Below are 20,974 nucleotides of genomic sequence, written 5' to 3' on the forward strand. Positions count from 1 at the left end.
AAGTAGGAACAATTATATAAGTAAGAAAAAATAAAGGCCTAATTCTGTGAAATCTTACTCATATGAGTAAGATCAATCAGGCAAATCAACATGAGTAACAGCTTGCTTGATCAACCCCCAATTTTGTACCCAACCCAATTATAAATATCAATTGCATTTCATGTACTTTGATAAGTCTCCAACAAACAGGTGGCATATCAATTATGTATACATTGTCAGCTAGTCACTTGCAAGTTGGAAAAGGTTTGTACTGCATTAGCATAAACATTTGTAGTCTGATAATAAAGAAATTATAATTTCCACTGTAGAGCCACTGCTCTTTGAACGTACTCCACAAGAATGAGCGTCTACATATCATCTGAAAAGTAACTGCAATTATCACATCCATAACCTTTATATAGGCAAGAGATGGGGGTCACCCTTCACAGTGTGAACTGCTTGACAGTTTCTGTAAGTAATTATCTGGCCCTGTACAAATGAAGTGACACAAATATCATATTTCACTGGTGAAGTCAGGTTTGTATGACAAGATACTAGAGCAATATTAAATAACTAGATATAGTCGATAAGTGGTCTATGGAAAAACATTAAACAAATACATCAAATGCAGCATTTCTTTCAAAAGTGAACACAATAAGCTTGAGCTGTCAAGACTTGAGTTCAGGGGTCTGTCTCTCTCCTTCAACTACTGACTACATCACTACCAAAAACTGAGTAATGGGATGGAAATAGCGTCACTTAGGATTAACTTTCAGGAATTTAAACAAAGTATTTTAAAACAAATAGTTTTTCTCCATGCGTTGATTGAGATTACAAAATCATATTTGTAAAAACAAGGCTCATTAACTATATTTCAGACAGCAGTTAGAATTAATGTCTAAGGCCCCAAACCAAAAACTCTTACACCTGCTTAACTTTACTACCTTGAGAAATCCCATTGATTTCAGTGAAACCAGTGGGAATGAAATTAACAAGACAACTCATGATAGTAAAGTTAAGCACATGAGTAAGAGTTTGCATGATTGGGGTACCTAACTTTGCTTTCATTATTTATGCTGTTTTCTTTCTGCATTTATCTCAACAAGGAATCATATTGGACTGGCTTGTGGTGGCTTGGCAGGCAGTTACTTGTTTATGGTGGCTACAGTATTATGATCCAGAAGCTCAGGTTTCATTAAAAAAAAAAAAATTTAGTATCTAGCTATTATGTTTGAAACCAAAGATATTTGCCTGAATCTGCAGAAGACCTGAAACAATACCTCTGATGAATGTGGAGAGCTTGCACTCAGGTGAACAGAACAATTTTGAATCAATGATGTCAATTTTAATATCAACATTAAACTACTTCATTGCTGATCAAAGTACACACAAAAATAGAGGTGTGATGAAATTACAAGTACCTGCACAATCTACTGTGAGTGGCATCTCTTTTCTGTGTTGTGAATAGGTGGAAATTTAGACTACCTCACTTACCACCTCCCATTTTGACCTCTGATCTCAGTTCAGACTCTGAAAAACAACTGTTCTGTTTAATTTGCATTTATAGCCTGTTTCTAGTCAATTTCACATACTATACTGCAATGTTTTGTTTGCAAACACTGCAGAAGAATGATTGCTTAAAATGATTTTCACAAGGATTTTCAAGTATTTCATGGGAATATTTCCATGACTCGAGTTTGGAAAAAGCTTATTTTTACCTAAATTTTTGGCATAATTTGACCTGAAAATATCCCCTAAAAAATCTCCCTTCTAACATAGGTTTTTATTTTTCCCAGAAGCTTTCTGCATGAAGGCCCTGAACCTGCATTCAGATGCACATAGTCAGAGCCTTGGTTTCCACTCAGGTGCAAAGGTCTCTGTATGAACATCAGATTGTATCAGAACTGCAACTTCTCTGAACAGGAAGCCCACACAATTCTGTACATTGCTTTATCTATATTAGGTTTATCTAAGAAGCCAATCACTGTAGCATGCAACTGCACCTGATGCCTGTGTTAAATAATGTTTAAATTATCAACTAGTGCAGGAAAAGCACAAACCCGAATTCAAATACTGGCAGGTAGCAAGCTTCCAAAATCTCCTTTGATTCTGAAAGTTCTTAAAAACCAGTTATTTTAGCAACAGGAATATGATGCTCTAGTGTCTGATCTACAGGAACTGGTGGGAAATTGGGGAAAGGGAGGGGGAAACTTGGGTGGTGAGGTCATGAAATAGGAGGGGAATGGGTACATAACTTGAGGGCTGATATTGGGAGTAGGTGAGGAATATTAATGGAGATGTGAAACAGTGGGGGGAATCCAAATAAGGACATGACATTGGGGAGCATAGCAGGGGGCGGGAAAACTGGGGCAGAAGTTTCATGGGGGGAGAGATGGGTAGAGTGAAGGGTTGGGATATTGGGGGGGGGGGGGTGTGTGCACGCGCGCAGGGACGCTGACTCTAGAAACAGGACAGCAATATCCCGCAGGAGGAGCGGCCGGGGTGCGCATGGGCCGGACCGAAACCTATCAGCCTTGTATCAGCGCGCACTCCACGCTACCCCCGGTAACCTGGACTTTACCCGCGCTCTCCCGCAGGACTATTTCCCGCTCTCCGGCCGGAAGTGATAGACCCTGGAGCCTGCGCCCTTCTCCAGGTCTGTCCGTTGTGCAGGACGGGGACATCCCCGGCTCTGCAGCGCTGAGCTAGAAGAGAGCCCCAGCAGCGCCGTAGTATGGAGGCCGCCATCTTGCTCTGGGCAGGTGATGCATCAGCTGACCTAGCCGTGGCTGCGGCGCCTCCTGGGAAATGTAGTCTCTCGGGGAGAGATTGCGGGGCGGAAAGGGGCAGGGAAACTACAACTCCCGCCAGGCCAGGCGAAACCAACCGTTCCCCTTCCCGCCCCGCCCCTCTGCCCTGGAGTCCCGCGCGGAGGATCAAGGGAGTTGGTCGCTTCCAGAGATGGAGGCCCTCCCAGCATGTGCTGTGCTGGGATTGCAGGGGCGAAGCCCAGGGCTGTGTGTGTGCTGGAGGAGGAGCCTCACCTGATGCACAGGCAGATGCCGCCCCGCTCCCCTAACTGAGATTTGGATCCAGAGCCCCACAGCTCAGGCTCCAGGGATATGAGCTCTACCTGTACAGATATGGGGCCAGTCCGGCTCCAGCTCCCCGCAGGGTTCCATCCAGATACCTGGCCCATCTCTTGTTAACTTTTTGCAAATGTGTGGGCTCCACTTTGAAAAGATTGTGCATCATAAATTCTCCTCATCTCTCTCTCTCCCTCTGACCTTCTATCTCTGGGGGGAGGGATAGCTCAGTGGTTTGAGCACTGGCCTGCTAAACCCAGGGATGTGAGTTCAATCCTTGAGGGGGCCATTTAGGGATCTGGGGCAAAAACTGGGGATTGGTCCTGCAGGGGGTTGGACTAGATGACCTCCTGAGGTCCCTTCCAGCCCTGATATTCTGTGATTCTCTGATCAACTGCAAATGGGCCTTCTCCCACTCTCTGTCCATACACAACCGCTTTGGATTGTTATCATCTCCGGCCAAGGGTCTGGCTAACAGAAATTGTGTTTTATAATCAAAGGCCTCCTGGCCCATAAGATTACCAGTTAACCCCTCGCAAAGGACAGTTTCACATGGTGCCAAAAGACATTAGTGCATTGTATCAAAACATCTTGCTGTAACAAGCCTTGATACTTGATTCTACAGTGCTTGCAGTATGCAGGCTCATCCTATGTAAAATAACAGCAATCCTGGAGATCCTAGAACAGAAGGTAATCCCACTACCTTGATTTTATTGATAGTTATGAATTTATTTTAATTTAAATTGCTTAAGCACTGATAATGCAAGCTGCTCTGTTTGGCTAACCCCTGGCTCCATACAGGCAAAGACAGAGTAACTTGCGCGTGGGCCAGTCTTTGGTGAAGTCCCATCATCTCTCTGTGGCCCTCCCACCCTGTGTCCATCTTGTTTGTTTAAATTATAAACACTTTGGGACAGAGACTGTTTTACTACGTGTAAACTAGCGCAATAGGGCATGATCAGGGTAGGGCCTCGAGGGCTCTTGTAATACAAATAAATAATAACAATCATCCGTTGTCACATATTTATGCAAACATCACAGTTGCTAGTTATACAGCTACAGGGCATGGAGAATAGAATTAACAACTCTGTTCTAGATCACAGGCCTGTGGAGCTTAAATGAGAATAGTCATTAGCTGTTGTTTATATCATTTTTTGTAGGCCAACTGCTAGGAAAAAATAATCAGTGACAAACATTTGAACAGATCTGATCTCATCCAGTAGAGGACAGTGGTGCACATAGACACCAGCTAGTATTTTGTAACCCTTATGCCTCACATCTTGCTAAACCTCAAAATGTAGAATGCAAGGAAGTTATGACTGCCAAAAGCTCAGAAAACTGTGGAGGATAAATTATTTAGCAAAGATAGCATGTTCTATTATTTTGGTTCCATAGCTCTGTTTTTTATATATATAAATAACTAAAAAGTGAGTTAGTGAGGTGAGAAGGATATTAATTAATTTTAAGAGAGAGCTGAACAAATTTATGAGTGCCGTTGTATGACAGGGTTGGTTGTGATGGTGAGGGGCAGGGCTCAACAGGCTTACTTTGAGTTTATGCCTTATGTTCCTAAAGCAGATGCTTCAGGGTTCAGCTGGCCACTTGAAGGGTCAGGAAGGGATTTTCCTCCCCACATCAATGCATCCTGGGAGGTGGGGTTTTGTTGTTGTTTTTTTTTTAAATTTCTTCCTCTGAAACATCAAGGATGGCCACAGGGGGAGAAGGAAACTTGGGCAGGGTGGGCCAGGGCTCTGAGGTGTTCCGAGCATTCTTTCCCTCAGGTGCTTGTCTAACTGATTGCTATAAGTGGGATCAGGAAAGAATTTCCCCCAGGTCAGATTGACAGGGACCTTAGGGGTTTTTTGCTTTTCTCTGTAGTATGGGTAGAGGTCACTTGCCAGGATTATCTGGGTATCTCTCAGTTGATCATTTCCCTGCCACTGTGGGGGCCTCGGGCACTCTAGCACCTGATTCGCTGCCTGTGATGCATAACAGGCTAGTCCCCTGCGGGTTGTAATACTCTGGACTCATTTCATTTGGGTTTAGTGTGTTGGTACTGCATAGTGTGGGTGGCCTGTGATGTGCAGGAAGTCAGATTAGATGATTCCTTCTGGCCTTAAATTGTGTGACTCTATGTAGGTATTTATTTGTACAATCCAGAACTTTGGGAGTGCTGGTTTCTGGGATTATCCCCATTATCCCCTCAAAAGCTGATGAGTGGAAAATAATGAGGCAAAATAAAAAAATCCTTGTAGCAAAGATGTACTGGACCCAGCAGCTCAGTGTCACTTTTGGGAGAAAGAAGATCCATGGTGCCTCTGCATCATCCCCTGCAGTAGTGCCCTGGGATGTTCAGAGCTCCTAACTTGAATTGCAGATCAGTGCTGTTTAATCAGTAGTTTTATTTTAAAGTTTTAATTTATTTGTCTTGCAATAAACTCTATATGGGCCCCATTGGAGCTGAATGGGGCTCCATGCAGGTGCAGGGTTAGCCCCTGGCAAACTCATTGGAGGATGAGACTATAGTGCAATCAAATGATATTTTGATAACAAGTTATTTCCTTTCACCATTGTCTCCAGAAGTTAACCTGGATTTTATAATTATTTGCTGCTTTATAGGGAGTGGTAGATAAAAGCAGACACTTTTGAATGTTATGTTTGTACCAGTTGAAAATGGCAAGTTTTTGGCTATTGTACTTTCTTTTAAGCCCAGTATTGTGGTGTAGTAGAAGATTTCACAAATAATAAGTAAGAAGTTAAAACCTTATGAATATTAAAACCATGCTAGGTAAAGCCCCGCATTGCTATGCTCTAGCAGATTTCTTCCCTTTGAATATATAATTGAAAAAGGGAAGGGGCTACTTAATAGGTTGAAAGGGGCATCCACCTTCCATACCTAAATAACCTTCTCATGCCCCTCACTTAAATTGTAGTTTTGGAAAAGATCCAGTGTTTGTGCTTCAAGCTGCCCCACACACCCTCTTACTTCCTTTCCCAGAAAATCCTATTTTTTAAAAATCTTTCTGATTGGCCCTCTTTCACACACACTAGGCTGATCAGTTGCAGGCAAGCTGGGAATAACTGTCTTTCCCAACAGATTGCTTTGAGCTAAAGGGCTCTGTGGTTTTTGTTCCTTTGGACCCTAGTCAGTGACAGTCACTTTACAATGTGTTTATAGATCATGTCCTGCCTTGGAATAGCAGGGTGTCTCCAGTGTTGCGTAAAGACTCGCATGACAGTAGATCTGTACTAACCATGTAGGCTTCCCTATTGGTGAGAGCCCAAGGGACAGTTTTCTGTGAATCTGAACTTATTACTATTGGAATGTAGCTGATGCCTGAGAGGAAACTGGAATTTCATGTAGGACAAAAACTCTACTTAGAGTATCATCTAAACCATACACACCCACTTATTTGAAAGAGGATCTTCCTGAATTTCAGTTTAGAGGGTTTGACCGCTCTAAATTTTGCTTTCTTGTAATCTATGTTTAGCATACGTTCTTATCCCTTTTGTGGACTGGAAGATCTCCCTGTAGCGTATCAGGGAATGGGGTATTCAGGTCTAAGTATTTGTTGGATGGCTCACAGGCTGTCTGCAGTGTCTTATTTCAGCATGTGGAATAAAAACAGGCAGGGGCTTCTGCTATATTTTGAAGTGGAGGGTGTGGCTTTTGGAAGAGTGGATCCCATGTCTATTGAAAACCAAATGTCCTACAAGGAAAAGGAATGAAGATGATTTTTGAGTATGGAAACCAACTATGGTAAGGGATGTTTTCAGGCTTCTGTATCTCCTAAAACCACATCTGTATCTTGAAAGCTGTTTTTTTCTACAGGTATAACAAAGAAGACTCTCCTCACATCCTGCAATTTTCAGCTAGTACGTAGGATTTTTCATAGCAGATCAGACCGTGGTCCAACTCATCATGCTTCTTGCAGTGACTGATATTTTTTGCCACCTTCTTCTAAAGTAAAAAAAAAAAAAAGTTAACCAATTAGGCAATATCTTATATTAGGAGAAGGGAGGGAGGGCATTTTTTTTCCTGACCACAGCAGATAAGCAGCTAAAGTAGTTGCCTTGTATGATCCACTAATCAAGTCTCTGCATACATACACACATGCTAAGGTAAGGTGGGTGGTATGGGCCTCCATGTTTGAGGGGATCTTCTAACAAAGCATGGAAGAGTATAGCAATAAACAAAATAGTATTCTTTACTGGGGCAGTGAGTGCCTCTCACCAGTTTGTTTTATTAAAAGTGCTACTACTGGTCATAAAAAGGTGCCCAGCTAACCTAAGACAAAAACCATCTAATAAAAATATATTGGCCATCAAATGATATTATACAATAAATGCAACACAAACAAAAAAGTCAGAAGGTGTGTCAAGTAGTCCCCACAGGCTGTGTCTCTGGCACGAAGATCCCTGGCCTAACACTGCAGCAGTTCTATGCAGAGTTTTACATTCCAAATGAATGCGTCAGGGTGTGTGTATATATTTTATATTTGAGGTTAATTTAACTTGGTTGGAAATAAGATCATTGGCTCCATCCTTTAATTATCTGAATGCTGTTTTTAATAGGTTGGAGGCCCTGCAATTTGCATTCTGTGCAACCCTAATTTTGGAAAATAATATCTGGCAACCGTAGAAGAAAATTGCCTGTGACACAACGCCCTCCTTATGTTTCAGTTTACTTGGATAGGGCAGAGGTACTGTTGTCCTCACTGCACCTGTGGAAGCCGTCAGACTATTCCCTATGGTCAAATTCACAGATGGCATAAGTGAGCACAGATCCACTGTTTTCACTCAACAATGAGTAGAACTTCAGCCATATCTAACCTAATATCTCTGCTAACCAAGTAGAACCAAACGCCTCCCCCCACCCCCCAGAATGGTATTCAAATATTGTGGGCATAGGGATGTTTTTCCAGCATCTTTAGCGGCACTGAAGCTCTTTCTTCTCTTTCACTAAGTTACTGGACATGCACAATGTGTGCAGTCCTCTTCATCTTGTGAGCTTTTACTGCTTTTTGACATGATTTCCAGCTGACATCCATTCCTTTTAATTGGGAGCCCATGGTATTTTCAGGGTGACCACGCCCTGTGGTATTGGTCCCAGCTTAAAGGTCTTTGAGCTAAAATACTGGAACTCAGGAACCATATCAGGTTTATATTTAGATACTACACAGTACTCCAGGAAGCTATATTTTGATATAGCAGAGACAGTGACCAAAGTGGACAAATTACAGAAACATTAATTAATTTTTTTTGTGATCCTGTAATAATGTTTTCCTATTCCTTATTTTCTGTCTGTTTTTCCCTCTCCCCATTCTTCATTTTGTGTAGTGAAGGGAGAAAGTGTGTGGAGGATTTGAAGACACTATCTTTTTCTCCTCTCTCCTTATATTTTGCTAATATTTTTGTTTATTTTTCTCCCCCTTCCTTATCTTTAACTGCAATTGCAAAGAGCTGTTATTGGTAACTATGTCTGAGGCTTCATATATTTCCTAAATTAAGAGCAACAACTCTTGTTACAACTCTTGTTTCAAACTATGACTTGATATATAAGGTCAGAGCTATAAGATTTCAGCAGCATATGGTTTCACATAACACAGGCCTAGATCAAGAACTTCCTCCTATGACCCCTGGATATAAGGGAAAACACTAAGTGCTATTATACAAGGCACAAGTCTAAATCCTAAACCTTTCGTTGTTTCTGAAGCCAGTGTGACACAGTCCTATGGCTTATCATAACTATTTATTTTCAGACAAACTATACCATCCAAACTACATTTGAAATATTAATTGTCTATCCCAACATCCTTTCAGATTATTCAGAGCTTCAATTTCATGCTCTCACTTCAGTTTTAAGATTCCAGTTGACAACCTCACCCAAGGAAAAAATAGACACAAAGACCAATACTAAGTTTGTTTAAGATGAAAAACTTCACTGATCCCAGAAATACACATCAAAGTGTTTTCCCTGTGTTAAAAACAACTCTGTCTCATATAAAATAGGTGGAGGAACTGTTTGAAAGAGTTGTTAAGCAACACAATACTTGTGGTAAAGCCCATTATAATAATGGCATTATTTTGGTCTAAAATTATTTTTTTAATTACAAACTTTAAAAATAATCTCAAGAGTTAAATCCCAGTCCAGTGGTATTTTTCATAGAGGAATTTTTATAAAATGCAGGATTATTTATAGGTTACAAGCACTTCAAGGGGTTACATTATGAAAGAAAATGATACTCTAGAGCTTTAGTACTGTGCTGATAAGTCTGCCTTTATTGTACTAAACACATATGATTGCTTTCAATCTTCTGAAGCAATAAGAAATGAGAATTAAAAACTCTTGACCAGTTGCAATGTTCTGATTATTTGTTGATGTTTTTCAGTGGAATAAGGTAAAATGACGAAAAAGAGCAAATTCTGAAGATGAACCTAATAGGTGTTTGTAATAGTGCATCATCACCTCACGGGCACCCTCTTATCTCTGGTTGCAGCATTGCATAGGGCCTTTCTCTGGCATCCCCCTCCACCGGGGTTTCCCTTGGCCTTCTCAGCCTTCATCTTCTCCCTATGGGTGCTCTGGGGCTTAGCCCTTCAGCCAATCACATGAAGTCTAAACCCTTCTGGGGAAACATGAATAAGTCCAAATGAAAGTTCAAACAAATCTTCAAACTAATACTACTTCCACCCCTCTCAGGTCCGACTGTAATTCTCTTGGGTATGTCTACACAGCATTTTGGAGTGAGCAAGAGGGAGGCTGAGTGGACAGACTTGGGCTAGCAGGGCTCATGTTAGGGCTCTAAAAATAGCCTTTTAGACAGCACGTAGAAGTTGTGACTTGGGCTCTGAAACCTAGAAAGGGGAGCAGTCTTACACCTTCGTGTTAGTTGCTTTTCCTGTTACAAATCCTTGTGTCTGTCTTTTTGGTCTTTAAGTTACACCATCTTTGACTCCCAAGGCCAGATCCTCAGCTGGTGTAAATTGAAGTAGCTCCTTTGACTACAGTGAATTCTGTGGAGCTATACCAGTTCACACCAGCTGAGGATCTGGACCACACTGGCTTACACTGACACCCCATTGAGTAACTGATATAACCATTGTCAGCAGCTTTGAACCTGGCCCCAAGGATTTTAATTGCATTCAAAGATTCCCTTACTTATGACCTTAGGAAGCCGGAGTATAAAGTCACTTGTCCTTCACCTTCAGTAAGGTGCATTGATTTTGATGCATACTATATAATTTATTTATATTGGACACATGTGTCAAGTTTGCTGACACAGATAGTGGGCATTGTAATCAAGAAGTGTAAACAGGGCTCTCCTGAGAACAAAGAGAGAATGATAAAGCGCTTGACCAGGCTTCTTGAAGCTCCTTTATTCTGCAAGTTCCACCTTCAGGCTTTTCTCCCAGCACCCAAAATCAGGTGCTCAGATACCACAGTGATGACTGGGGAGTAAATGCCTAGAAAGATAGATTAGCTGGACAGACAGCATTTTCAGCCAGATACAGAAAGGCTTATCAGTTTCTCATCTTGATAGTGGGTACTTCATAGCCATGATGTGTAGGCCTGTTTATTTTTATTCATCACCCAAAGAATTTATTTGTATGAATAGATGAGTGCGTATGAATGGTGCCAGATGGACAGCCCTGAGCAACAAGTTCCTTTGTTTAGCTACAAAACAGGTACAGCATGGAAAACATCCTCCTCCATGTTGTCCTAAATCCTTAACTGGTGGCATCATCTCCATAGCCCTTGGCCTTTATGCTGAAACTGCCAACTAGTGCAAAGAGTGGTGGTTTTTGTAATATGAACTGCTGTCCATTGACAATAGAGTCATTTCACATAGGCTATTGAGCAGCCATCAGATGGTAAGAACTTTCAGCACCTTTTCGGCTGCGTTTGAACTGAGGTAAAAGTTTCTGTTTGAAAACTTGGCCCCATTGGAAGTTTTTCCATTAACTTAAATGGGGCCAGGATTTAACCCTCTATATTTTGTTACCATTCCCTTGTGCCTTTCAGTCCACCCAGGTTATCGATACCCAGCACATAATCCCCTTCATCCATGTACCAGATAAACTGACAAATCAAACATACCTATACCTCCATTAAGAAGAGTACTTATGCCCCTAACTGTGCTGTTCCTCCAGGATCTTGGGCTCTTATTAAATTTCCATTTTCGTAACATAGAAAGTAATAATCTGAAGTATGCCCTCAACGCCTGGTACACTATGCAGCCTTCCACTGTACAGTTACCTCTGCACTCCATGTCTAACATTAAGGTGTTGCTGCACAGTATTTGGTTTTGGTGAAAAACTCTGTGTAGGCTCTAGTGACTGCTAGTGTATTTCTTCTTCTCCTCCAAATATGCTGTGTTGTTGAGAAGGCTAGTGATGCTCCTCCAGTGTTCCCACCAAGGTGCTCTCTGGTCTACACAGTAGCAGAGAACGTGGAGAAAGGAGCATAGATCACAGGCATTACTGTAGGACAAAGCCAGAGATGCCATCGTACACCTTTACCAGCACTCAAACTGCTATGGTTAACATCAGGAGGAGGACATAAGGGAACATATTACTACATAGATACAGTACAAAGACCACCCATTCATGAATTTTAATGGTTTAAAGGGAGAGGAAAGGAGAGACAAAGGGAAGAGGGACATGGAAAAAGATATCAGAGGTGGATTCGTTGGCTCAGAAATTATCTTGGAAGTCCTGAAACATGCAATAAGATACAAACACTTTAGCTCTAGCTCCTGCAGCAACCACTGGACCAATCTTACAGACTTTATTGATGCAAAACTCTCATTGAAGTCCATGGGAGTTTTGTGAGCGCAAGGTCTGCAGGATCAGCCTTGTCACAGAAACTGCCATGTCTACTGGCTCATATTGAATTCCTTGCACATGCCGCAGGATAGCGTTAAGCAAAGATGAAATAGAAACTTCAAAGATTATCCAATTTATTAAATGCTCCAATATGTGCAAAGCAGGAACATCTCCTAAATGTTTGGCTTCAGACTGCAATTTACCAATCAGTTACTGGAACTGAACCACTTCAATCTCACACCAGTTACTGATTGATAGGTTAATAAGTTTCTACACAGAGAATCTGGCTCCCATAATTGGAGATTTAAGGGCAAATCTCAGATCATGTAAAATAATAACAGTGCTTAATCTTTCCCCCCTTCCTCTCTCACCCCTACACCTTTCTCCCTTTAATATAGCAGAAAAGGGAAGAATCACAATGACAGATACATGTGTGCTGATGTATAACTCTTCATATGACTGTTGCCCTCAAGGCAGCACAAATTTTTCAACCTTTTATAAGTAATAAAATTGGAAAGGAGATGCACTTTGATACTAGATTTAACAAATCCAAAGCCAAAGCCAAAATACTAAGTCAAGAGCTAAATATACCCTAGATAGTTAGAGCCAGATCCTGCTCCCATTTAAGTCAATAGGAACTTTGCAATGGGGGCACCAGTGGGCTCCCAACGATGTTAATTAGTTATGGGTTTTCCTTAACCCACAGGGGCTGGAGTTTTAAATAGTGAAAATAAGCTCCACCCTTCGTATGGTTTTCAGACTACCCAGGGGAAGTCTCCCTCTTGTTGGCTACCTTCCCCGCCTCCTTGGAAGAGATGTAGCAGGAGGCAGACAGAAGTCTGTCCCCTCCTGTCAGGAGCACAGAGAAGATTTTCCATACAGAAGCTGGGAAAGAGAGCAGCCAATGCCATTTTCACAAGAGGGGTCTGAGAGAAGTGAGCAAAATAAACCCAGCAGCTCTGGGTGGCTCTGCTCTCTCCTCTCCCACTGTGAAAAATGGGATAGTTCCTGTCTACTCCTCCTTTCTCCTCTCTAATGCTGAAACACCAAGCCTGGAAAAGAGGATTCCTTTTGGCGCTGCCTTTCAGATGTGGGGCTCGGAGGCAAGGATAGTGCAGAATTGTGGGACTGGTAGCTGGGGCAGCTTTAAGAGCTGGGAGCACAAAATTAGCTCATTTGGGGTTGGGGGTTCAGAGTCATTATGGGGAAAGGAACACAAAATTAACTGATGTAGGGATGCAGTGGCCAAAACTATGTCTCAGTATAAATTGGCAACACCAGCTTTCACAAAGAGTGGAGCTGGGCAGGGAACGTCAAAAATCAAAAGATGGCTCAAAAAACATTATTTAATGTACACTTAATGCTAAAAATACAGTACCACTTATTGGTGAAGGTGGTACCTACATCAATTATAATATGATATAAATTGAGCAAGTTGAATTACAATGTAGCCACTTTTATCACATACAGATTATTTTTGACAAGTTAATTAAATTGCATGTGTCCAGTTAAGCTATTCATTTTACTACATGTCTATTCGCAAGGTGTCTGTGTTCTTAGCTTAGATGTTCAGGGTCTGATTTTCCACTGCTTTGCCCATATGTACTATGAATGCATCAGAATGGTAGTTTTCAGTATTGACAACCCCAAGCATTCAAAAAATTATGAGTCAAGCTCCCTCCCCCCCAAAAATCATAAGATGGCCTAAAAATCATGGGACTTTTAAAAAATAAATGCTGGGTTCTTTTTATTTGCCTTCTGGTTTTTGAGCCACTAGGGTTCATTTTTTTCAAGGTCTGTTCTGCAATTATGAAGGACAGAAACTTATTTTTAAAAAAATGAAAGCTGAGAGTCTCATGTAATATAATATGACTCCAGGAGGTGGGGCTTGAAGTAAAACAAGAAATTTCACAAGATTCATAACAAAATGAGGAGAAATGGAAATCACAGAATTTTACCCCCACTTTGCAAAAGGTGTAATTTACTACACCAGGGTAAAGTAAATGGCTACACAAGGTAGTGGAATATCAGAACTTCAGTATAGATCCCATACTGGAACCAGGTATAGTCAGTTGGTAATAGAATCTGTTGATTTACTAAGGCCTGGTCTACACTACAGAGTTAGGTCGATGCAAGACCTAACTGTGGGAGTGTCTACACTTCAAATTTCACTCTCGCCAACGGAACTGCCCTGCTACACCAACTTAATAACTCCACCTCCACGAGTAGCGTAGAATCAAGGTCAATGTAATTAGATAGATGAATGTCCATGTAGACCAGTGGTCTCCAACCGTTTTAAGCACAAGATCACTTTTTGAATTTAAGTGCAACCAAGGATCTACCTCAAAGAAAAAGTAGAAGTAACAGTAATCACACAAACCCCAATACCCTTGCCCCGCCCCTGCCCATCCCCTTTCCCTGAGGCCACACCCCTTGTCCAAGGTCCTGCCCCATTCACTCCATCTCCCCTCCCTCCTTTGCTCATTCTCCCCCACCCTCACTCACTTTCACCAGGCTGGGACAGGGGTTTGGGTGCAGGAGGGGGTGCGGGCTCTGGGCTGGGGCTGACGGGTTTGGAGTGTGGGAGGGGCTTCAGGCTGAGCCTGGGGCTAGGGTGCAGGAATGGGTTCAGGGTGCAGGCTCTGGGAGGGAGTTTGGGTGCGGGAGGGGTCTCAGGGCTGGGCAGGAGGTTCGGGTAAAGGAGGGGACGCTGGCTCCTGGAGGGGGCTCAGGGCTTGGGGAGCGGATTGGGGTGAAGGCTGTGGGCTCTAGGAGGGGGCTGAGGCAAGGGGGTTGGGGTGCAGGAGGGGATGCGGGGTGCGGGAGGGGACTCGGGCTGGGGCCAGGGTTTGAGGTGCAGGAAGGGGTGTGGCCTCTGGGAGGGAGTTTGGGCGTGGGGAGGCTCAGGGCTGGGGCAGGAGGTTGAGGTGCAGGAGGGGGTTCAGGGCTGGGGCAGGCGGTTGGGGTGTGGGAGGAGCTTGGGGTGTGGGCTCTGGCTGGGCGCCACTTACCTCAGGTGGCTCCTGGGTGGTGGTGCAGCAGAGCTAAGGCAGGCTCCCTGCCTGCCGTGGCCCCGTGCCCTCCTGGAAGCGGACGGCATGTCCGGCAGTAGCTTCTGAGGGGGAGGAGGGGAGGTGGCTCTGTGTGCTGACCCTGTCCGCAGGCACCACCCCCATAGCTCCCATTGGCCGTGGTTTCCCGTTTCCAGCCAACGGGAGCTGCAGAGGCAGTGCCTGCAAGCGAAGGCAGCGCACAGAGACCCCCTTGCCCCTCCCCACCCAGGAGCCACTGCCAGACATGCCGGCTGCTTCCGGGAGCAGCGCAGGACCAGGGCAGGCAGGGAGCCTACCTTAGCTTCGCTGCACCACCAGACTGTTAGCGGCCAATCTCCCGGTTTGGCTGCAGGAGGGTTGGCAACCCTAGACTGAGATCGATTGTCAGAGGTTCCGTGATCAACCAGTCGATCGAGATCTACCGGTTGGTGACCACTGATGTAGACACTGCATTGCTTATAGTGATTGTTACTGGCTTTCAGGAGTCATCCCGCAGTGTTCCACACTGACAGTACAATCAATACAAGCAGTCTTGGTGAGAACGCGCACCGCCGACACAAGGAGCACAGTGTAGACGTGTACAAGTAATGTAATTACTGTGCAGGCTGTATGCCACTGTAAGTTAGGTCAACTTCATTTTGTAGTGTAGACATGGCCTGATACTGATGTTACTCAAAAGCCACAAAAACATTAATGTGGGTAGTCTATAGAAAATGATAGGAATGGGATGATCTGCTTTGCAGTATGCACCAAATGTAGCACAACACTGAAGAGTCAAAGGGCTCAAGGATGCCTGGAGACTGCCATAATCAGGGGTTTGGTTGAGAAAAGAGCCAGTTGTATTCAATGAATAGACTTAAGGGATAAGAGCCAAAGAATACTAAACTGCTCATCAGGTATTTGCCACCTGAGTGATCAGTGGAGCAATACGGAACTCGCACACAATCAAGTGGCTAATTATACCAGAAATTTAAACTCCAGGGGCCAATTTGACGATCCTAGTGTAGGTAATTTACATAACCTGACCCTTGGATCACAGTGGTGAGTTCACCAGGGAACATGACAGGAGATCAGTGTTGCCTCTGTGGCTATGTCCACACTTTGAGCTGGGGCTGTAATTCTCAGTTTGAGGAGACATCCTTAGCTCTGGTAGAGCTAGCATGCTAAAAACAGAGCATAGCCATGGCAATGCGACTTGTGGGAGAGGCTAGCCACCCCAGGGGTAAGTCCACCTAAGTTAAACTACTCCAGCTACATGAATACCCATGGTGCAAGTAGAATTCATTTCTTACCAGTACTCTGCACCAGCTAAAGGGGGGTGGGGGTGGACGTGACCTCCCCCCGTGATCCCACCCCCAGCCCAGGGACCTGCGCACTCCCCCTCCCGTGCCCTTGATTCATCCCACGTTACCTGCGGGGGTGGGGGGCGGGCTCTGTCCTCCTGCCACTGCACCAGAGACTTCTGAACCACAAGGCTCTCCGGAACTGCAGCAGTAAAAGGAGCAGAACGTGGGGCCATCCTCCGGTGCAGCTGTACTGCCCCCATCCCTTCCACATAGCTGCGTCTCCTGAGTCCTGTCCGGGGTCTGTACGGCAGCCCTGGCAGAGGACAAGGCTGAAGGCGGGGTTGGGGGCGGTTCAGCCGCTCCAGAGGAGCTGCCAGCATAGGGTTCTGCTCCTTTTGCTGCTGCGGTTCCCGGGAGAGCCCTGAACTGCAGGGCTCTCCTGGGAATCACAGCGGTGAAAGGAGCAGAACGTCAGGCAGCCCCACGCCAGCAGCTCCTCCGGTGCGGCTGTACCACCCCAAGCCCTGTCCTCCGGCGGGGCTGCCGTACAGACCCCGGACAGGAGACACAGGCACGCAGCTGCGTGGAAGGGATGGGGGCAGTACAGCTGCGCTGGAGGAGCTGCCGGCGGCCCATGTTTTGCTCCTTCTGTGTCTTTCCGGTAAGGCATACCCGCTACAAATAGCTTACTCTTACGGCGTTCCGGACCGTACCACCCTACTTGCATCGCTGTGAATAACGTAGCTGCAGTCGACGTAGCTTAGGTCGACTTACCCTGGTGTCTTCACTGTGCTGCATCGATGGGAGATGCTCTCTGATCGACTTACCTAACTCTTCTTGGGGAGCAGGAGTACTGTGGTCGACCAGAGAGCGCTCGGCTATTGACTTAGCAGGTCTTCACTAGACTTGCTAAATCAACCCCTGCTGCTTGATTGCAGCAGCATCGATCTCCAAGATAGTGAAGACAAGCCAATCATGTACCCATCCGAGACTTGGCTAGCTAGCAGGTCCTGCCTCTATTTTTAGCCCACTAACTCAATCAGCGCTAGCATAGGCATGTCTACCCAAACTGGGAATTACACCTCCAGCTCCAAGTGTAGACATACCCTTAACCACCCCTTCTTCTATCTCCCAGCACAGGGGGGTCATGTGTTAACAAGGCATAATCAGGACATAGCAGTGCTCCAGCGATTCTTGGAGTCTGTGGGCATATGTTAGAGCTTCTGGGAAACTCTCAAACTGCTCTCACTTTCTCTGGGGGATTGGGCCAGTGCAGATCAGCCCCAGGACCTGGATAGCTTAAAGTCACTTTTATCCTGCTCATTTAAACCACAAGCTGAATATCCCCACTTACCAAGCTAGACTCATGGCTCTGATAACATATCCCATGTTCCTTTTTATAATTAGGCTTCTTCTTAAAATGTGAGTGGTTTTCATGCTCTGTCTTCTTGAGGTTTGCTTGTTCTTGGGAAACAGAAGCAGTAACTTTCTGGAAATCTCGTTGTCTTTAACATTTTGTAACGTAACTAGCTAAGTGTATGTATTGTTATATTTCTGAGCATCCTGGCTATGATATTCCTGTAGCTATATCTTAATATTCCACAAAGGTGCAAACAAGTTTGTAATGTGTTAAAAAGTTATATTTTGTCATAATTTTTGCATCTATATTGAGGTCTCTCCCCCACACTGTGGTGATGTCAGTGGAGTTCCACCAATATAAAAGTGGCGTAACAGATTAGAATCGTGTCCAGAGAGTCCATTCATTGGAAAGTGGATTTGGTTGCATCTGCTCTAATATCTAATGCAAGTTACCGAACAACACCTGGCTTCCTTAGACCTTGGGACACATTCTGCTGGACTACAGAGCTGTCACAGCAGTTACTGTAGCTTTAGTACCGTAATTATGAATTGTGTATACCAGAGTACAAGACACAGTACTAATTTCAGCAACTAAGTTTTCAAATATTGTTTTAATCATATGTTCAATTTAGCCACAGTCTTTATATACATGATCACTTAGCTCTTTCACAACATTTTGTATCTTCTCTAACTGTTGTTTTTGAGGTGGGCTCCCCTTTGTGGCCCCTCCAAGCATAACTCACCCAGCTGTATGTCTTCACTGGTATGTCTCTGTCCCTAAGAGGTCCAGTGTAGTGGTGCTTTTACCAATGCCTTTCACCTTTCAGGGCATTTATAATTCAAAGGCAGTTAGGAATAAAACAAACAACTCAGAAACAGGGTCATCCCACAAACCTTCAGTGGGGCCCCACTCTTCTATTCAGGACTTGCCTCCTGGACAGTCTGTGCATCTACCAGTTCCCTTGCCAGGCTCTGGTCAATCTTTCCAGGAGGACTCATCTAGTTGGCAAGCAAACTCCATCTCAGGGCTGCAACCAGGCTTCTTTCCCACCAAAAGAAGCAGAACTCTATCCTCCTTCCTGGTCAGCCCTGAACTCACCAAGACCTTCTCCTCTTATCTCCCTTTGCCATGCCTGCAATTGGCTGCATGTGTAGTGAGGCACGGTCAGCTAGATCCACAGGCTCCCCTTAACCCTCTCATCACCAGTGTGGTGACTGTCTGCCTCCTTAATCCTGTCACTGCCCCTGTGAGGCCTATTGGCCTCCTCACAATTCCACATAGTTTCAAACCTTAAAAGAAAATAGCGTGACAAGATATTTTAAATAGCTGATAAAAAAGAGCATAAGTGAAAATCTAACCTCTGTACTAATGAAGTTACTCTAGTTTATGTAGCTTCAATTTAGCTACATCAAATCTCATTAGATAATGCATAATTGAGCCTGTTGGCAACTTGTTGGGTGGCAATCATTACTGAAAATCAAATAACTCAGTGCATGTAAGGGGTTAAATCAATGCAGTGTGTGACAGCTACACTTATAAACTTCCCAGTGACCTCACTGGAGTGATCTACTTTAGTATAGTTCTATTTATTATCCATTATTAAGGTACCTGACTCATGCTGTGCACTTTTATGAGAGTGCTAAATAATACGAATTAATAACCCCCTCTTTGGTTCCTCCCTGGTATCTACTATCTCCTCCTCCCATAAATTAAGAAAAGAGGGGAAGTTAATCAGAATGTTATTGATGATGAAAGAATTCTTAGCCTTGTATGAGAAGAAACATCCAGGTTTGTTTTGTATAATGTTATGATTACTTGGCAAATGAACATAGGGAAGGATATGGCAGGCAAATACAACTGTGCTCTTGCTTTAGTCATTTTTAAACTCTCTTTTTTCAGCGAGACAAAACACAATTAGTGCGTGAATGGACATAACCATTTGCATCAGATGCCAGATGTATGCGACTTCCTAGAATTTACATAGTCTTTTAATTCCCCCCCCCCCCCTCCCCCATTTTACAAAGAAGTGAATCTCAGTAAGCTGGATAAGTTGACAACTGTGTTACATGCTTAACTTCCCAAGCTCAATAATAGATAGCTTTGCTTTGACAAGAAGCTTATCAAGCCCTTAGCAGACCTAGAGAGAAGTTCTTTATTCATTTGGATTAGTGTCTTCCAGTCACTCCAAGTATTTACTAGGGGATGTTTAAGGTTGTTCAGCTAATATTAGGTATTGTTTTACCTTCCTTATCAGACCTGAAAATCTCACTCATGAAAGGCTTCATGGAGGAAGAAATCACCTGGCTTGCTCTAGATGAGGAATTGGAGATGGACTAGTATAGGAAAGGTTTTCAGGCCACAGAATATATCAAAAGTAAGGGGGCTTGAGGAGGATAGAAATCAAAAGATACTGATATATTTGAAAGGAAGTTGGAGGGGGATTGGTAACTCAGACGCCTCGGACCAAATGTTTTCAGTTACTATTTGAAGTAATACAGTTCTCAACATGCTAATGCTTTACTTGGGAAAAGAAAGTTTCCTGTTCCCTACCTGTATGATAAAAAGATTGCAATACAAGAGCTAATTTTTTGAGATAAAAATTGAAAAATCAGTTCTCTCTAGAGTATTTCCTGGAGTTTAATGGCTTTATAGGCCACTTGACTTTTTAATGGCTTGATGAGATGATTCTTCAAGGAAGTGTTTGTTTTGGAGGAGAAAGCCTGTCTGAAAAGTTTGTATCTGCAGTTGCATTATCTCAGACCGAGGTAATAATCACAAAATTAATTTCTACTATATGTGGAGCAACTGGTTGTCCTTCAGATTGGGTGCTAGAAATAGTCTGGTGTGCCTATAGAATTTTAGGTTTTTCAGCTGATAATTTTCTTACCTTCTCATTTCACTGTGGCTTTTGTTTTCAGTGGTATAGGGCATATTCTAGGGTTTTTTTGAACACTGAATACAGTGTATGACAGGTATGGCAATTTCCTGCAATATCACTGGAAATCCTTATTGAGTTAAATTTAAGTATCTTTGGAGTCCATTGTATTAAATGCAAAGGTAATGTATTATTGTGGACCTGCATGATCAAAGGACTGTATTGAACAATGTGGCAGACAAGAATGGTCTTTTGTGACAATGTGTGCAAAATGAATTTCTTGGGAAATATTTAGGGGAAGGTGAATGCAAATTCATCACCCCCACTTATGCAAAAACCCAGCCTTTTGACGCTACACCTTGAGGAGAGAACTACTGTGTACTGATTACCTGTTCCTGGAATCTGACGATCAAAGGCCCAAGCTGAATAAAAGAAAGACTAATCTATGCATGGGTGTGTTTGTTCTGAGCTATAGCTATTATGAATTTTTAGCCCTTTGTGGGATA

General features: G+C 43.6%; 1 protein-coding gene across 3 annotated transcripts in view; it reads right to left on the reverse strand.

The window, feature by feature from the left end:
* Positions 1-2,758, reverse strand: part of GATB (glutamyl-tRNA amidotransferase subunit B) — a 63,442-nt gene extending 60,684 nt beyond the window's left edge. The window contains exon 1 of one of the 3 annotated variants that reach the window (XM_007071252.4): positions 2,561-2,758. In XM_007071252.4, coding sequence (XP_007071314.2) covers positions 2,561-2,727 — 167 coding nt within the window. In that variant the 5' untranslated portion in view covers positions 2,728-2,758. The remainder of the gene's footprint in view (positions 1-2,560) is intronic. The other 2 variants (XM_037897391.2, XM_037897392.2) reach the window with 2 other exon arrangements.
* Between the last annotated feature and the right edge of the window lie 18,216 nt (positions 2,759-20,974).

Source organism: Chelonia mydas, chromosome 4, assembly GCF_015237465.2.
Source record: "Chelonia mydas isolate rCheMyd1 chromosome 4, rCheMyd1.pri.v2, whole genome shotgun sequence".
Classification (NCBI taxonomy): Eukaryota; Metazoa; Chordata; order Testudines; family Cheloniidae; genus Chelonia; species Chelonia mydas.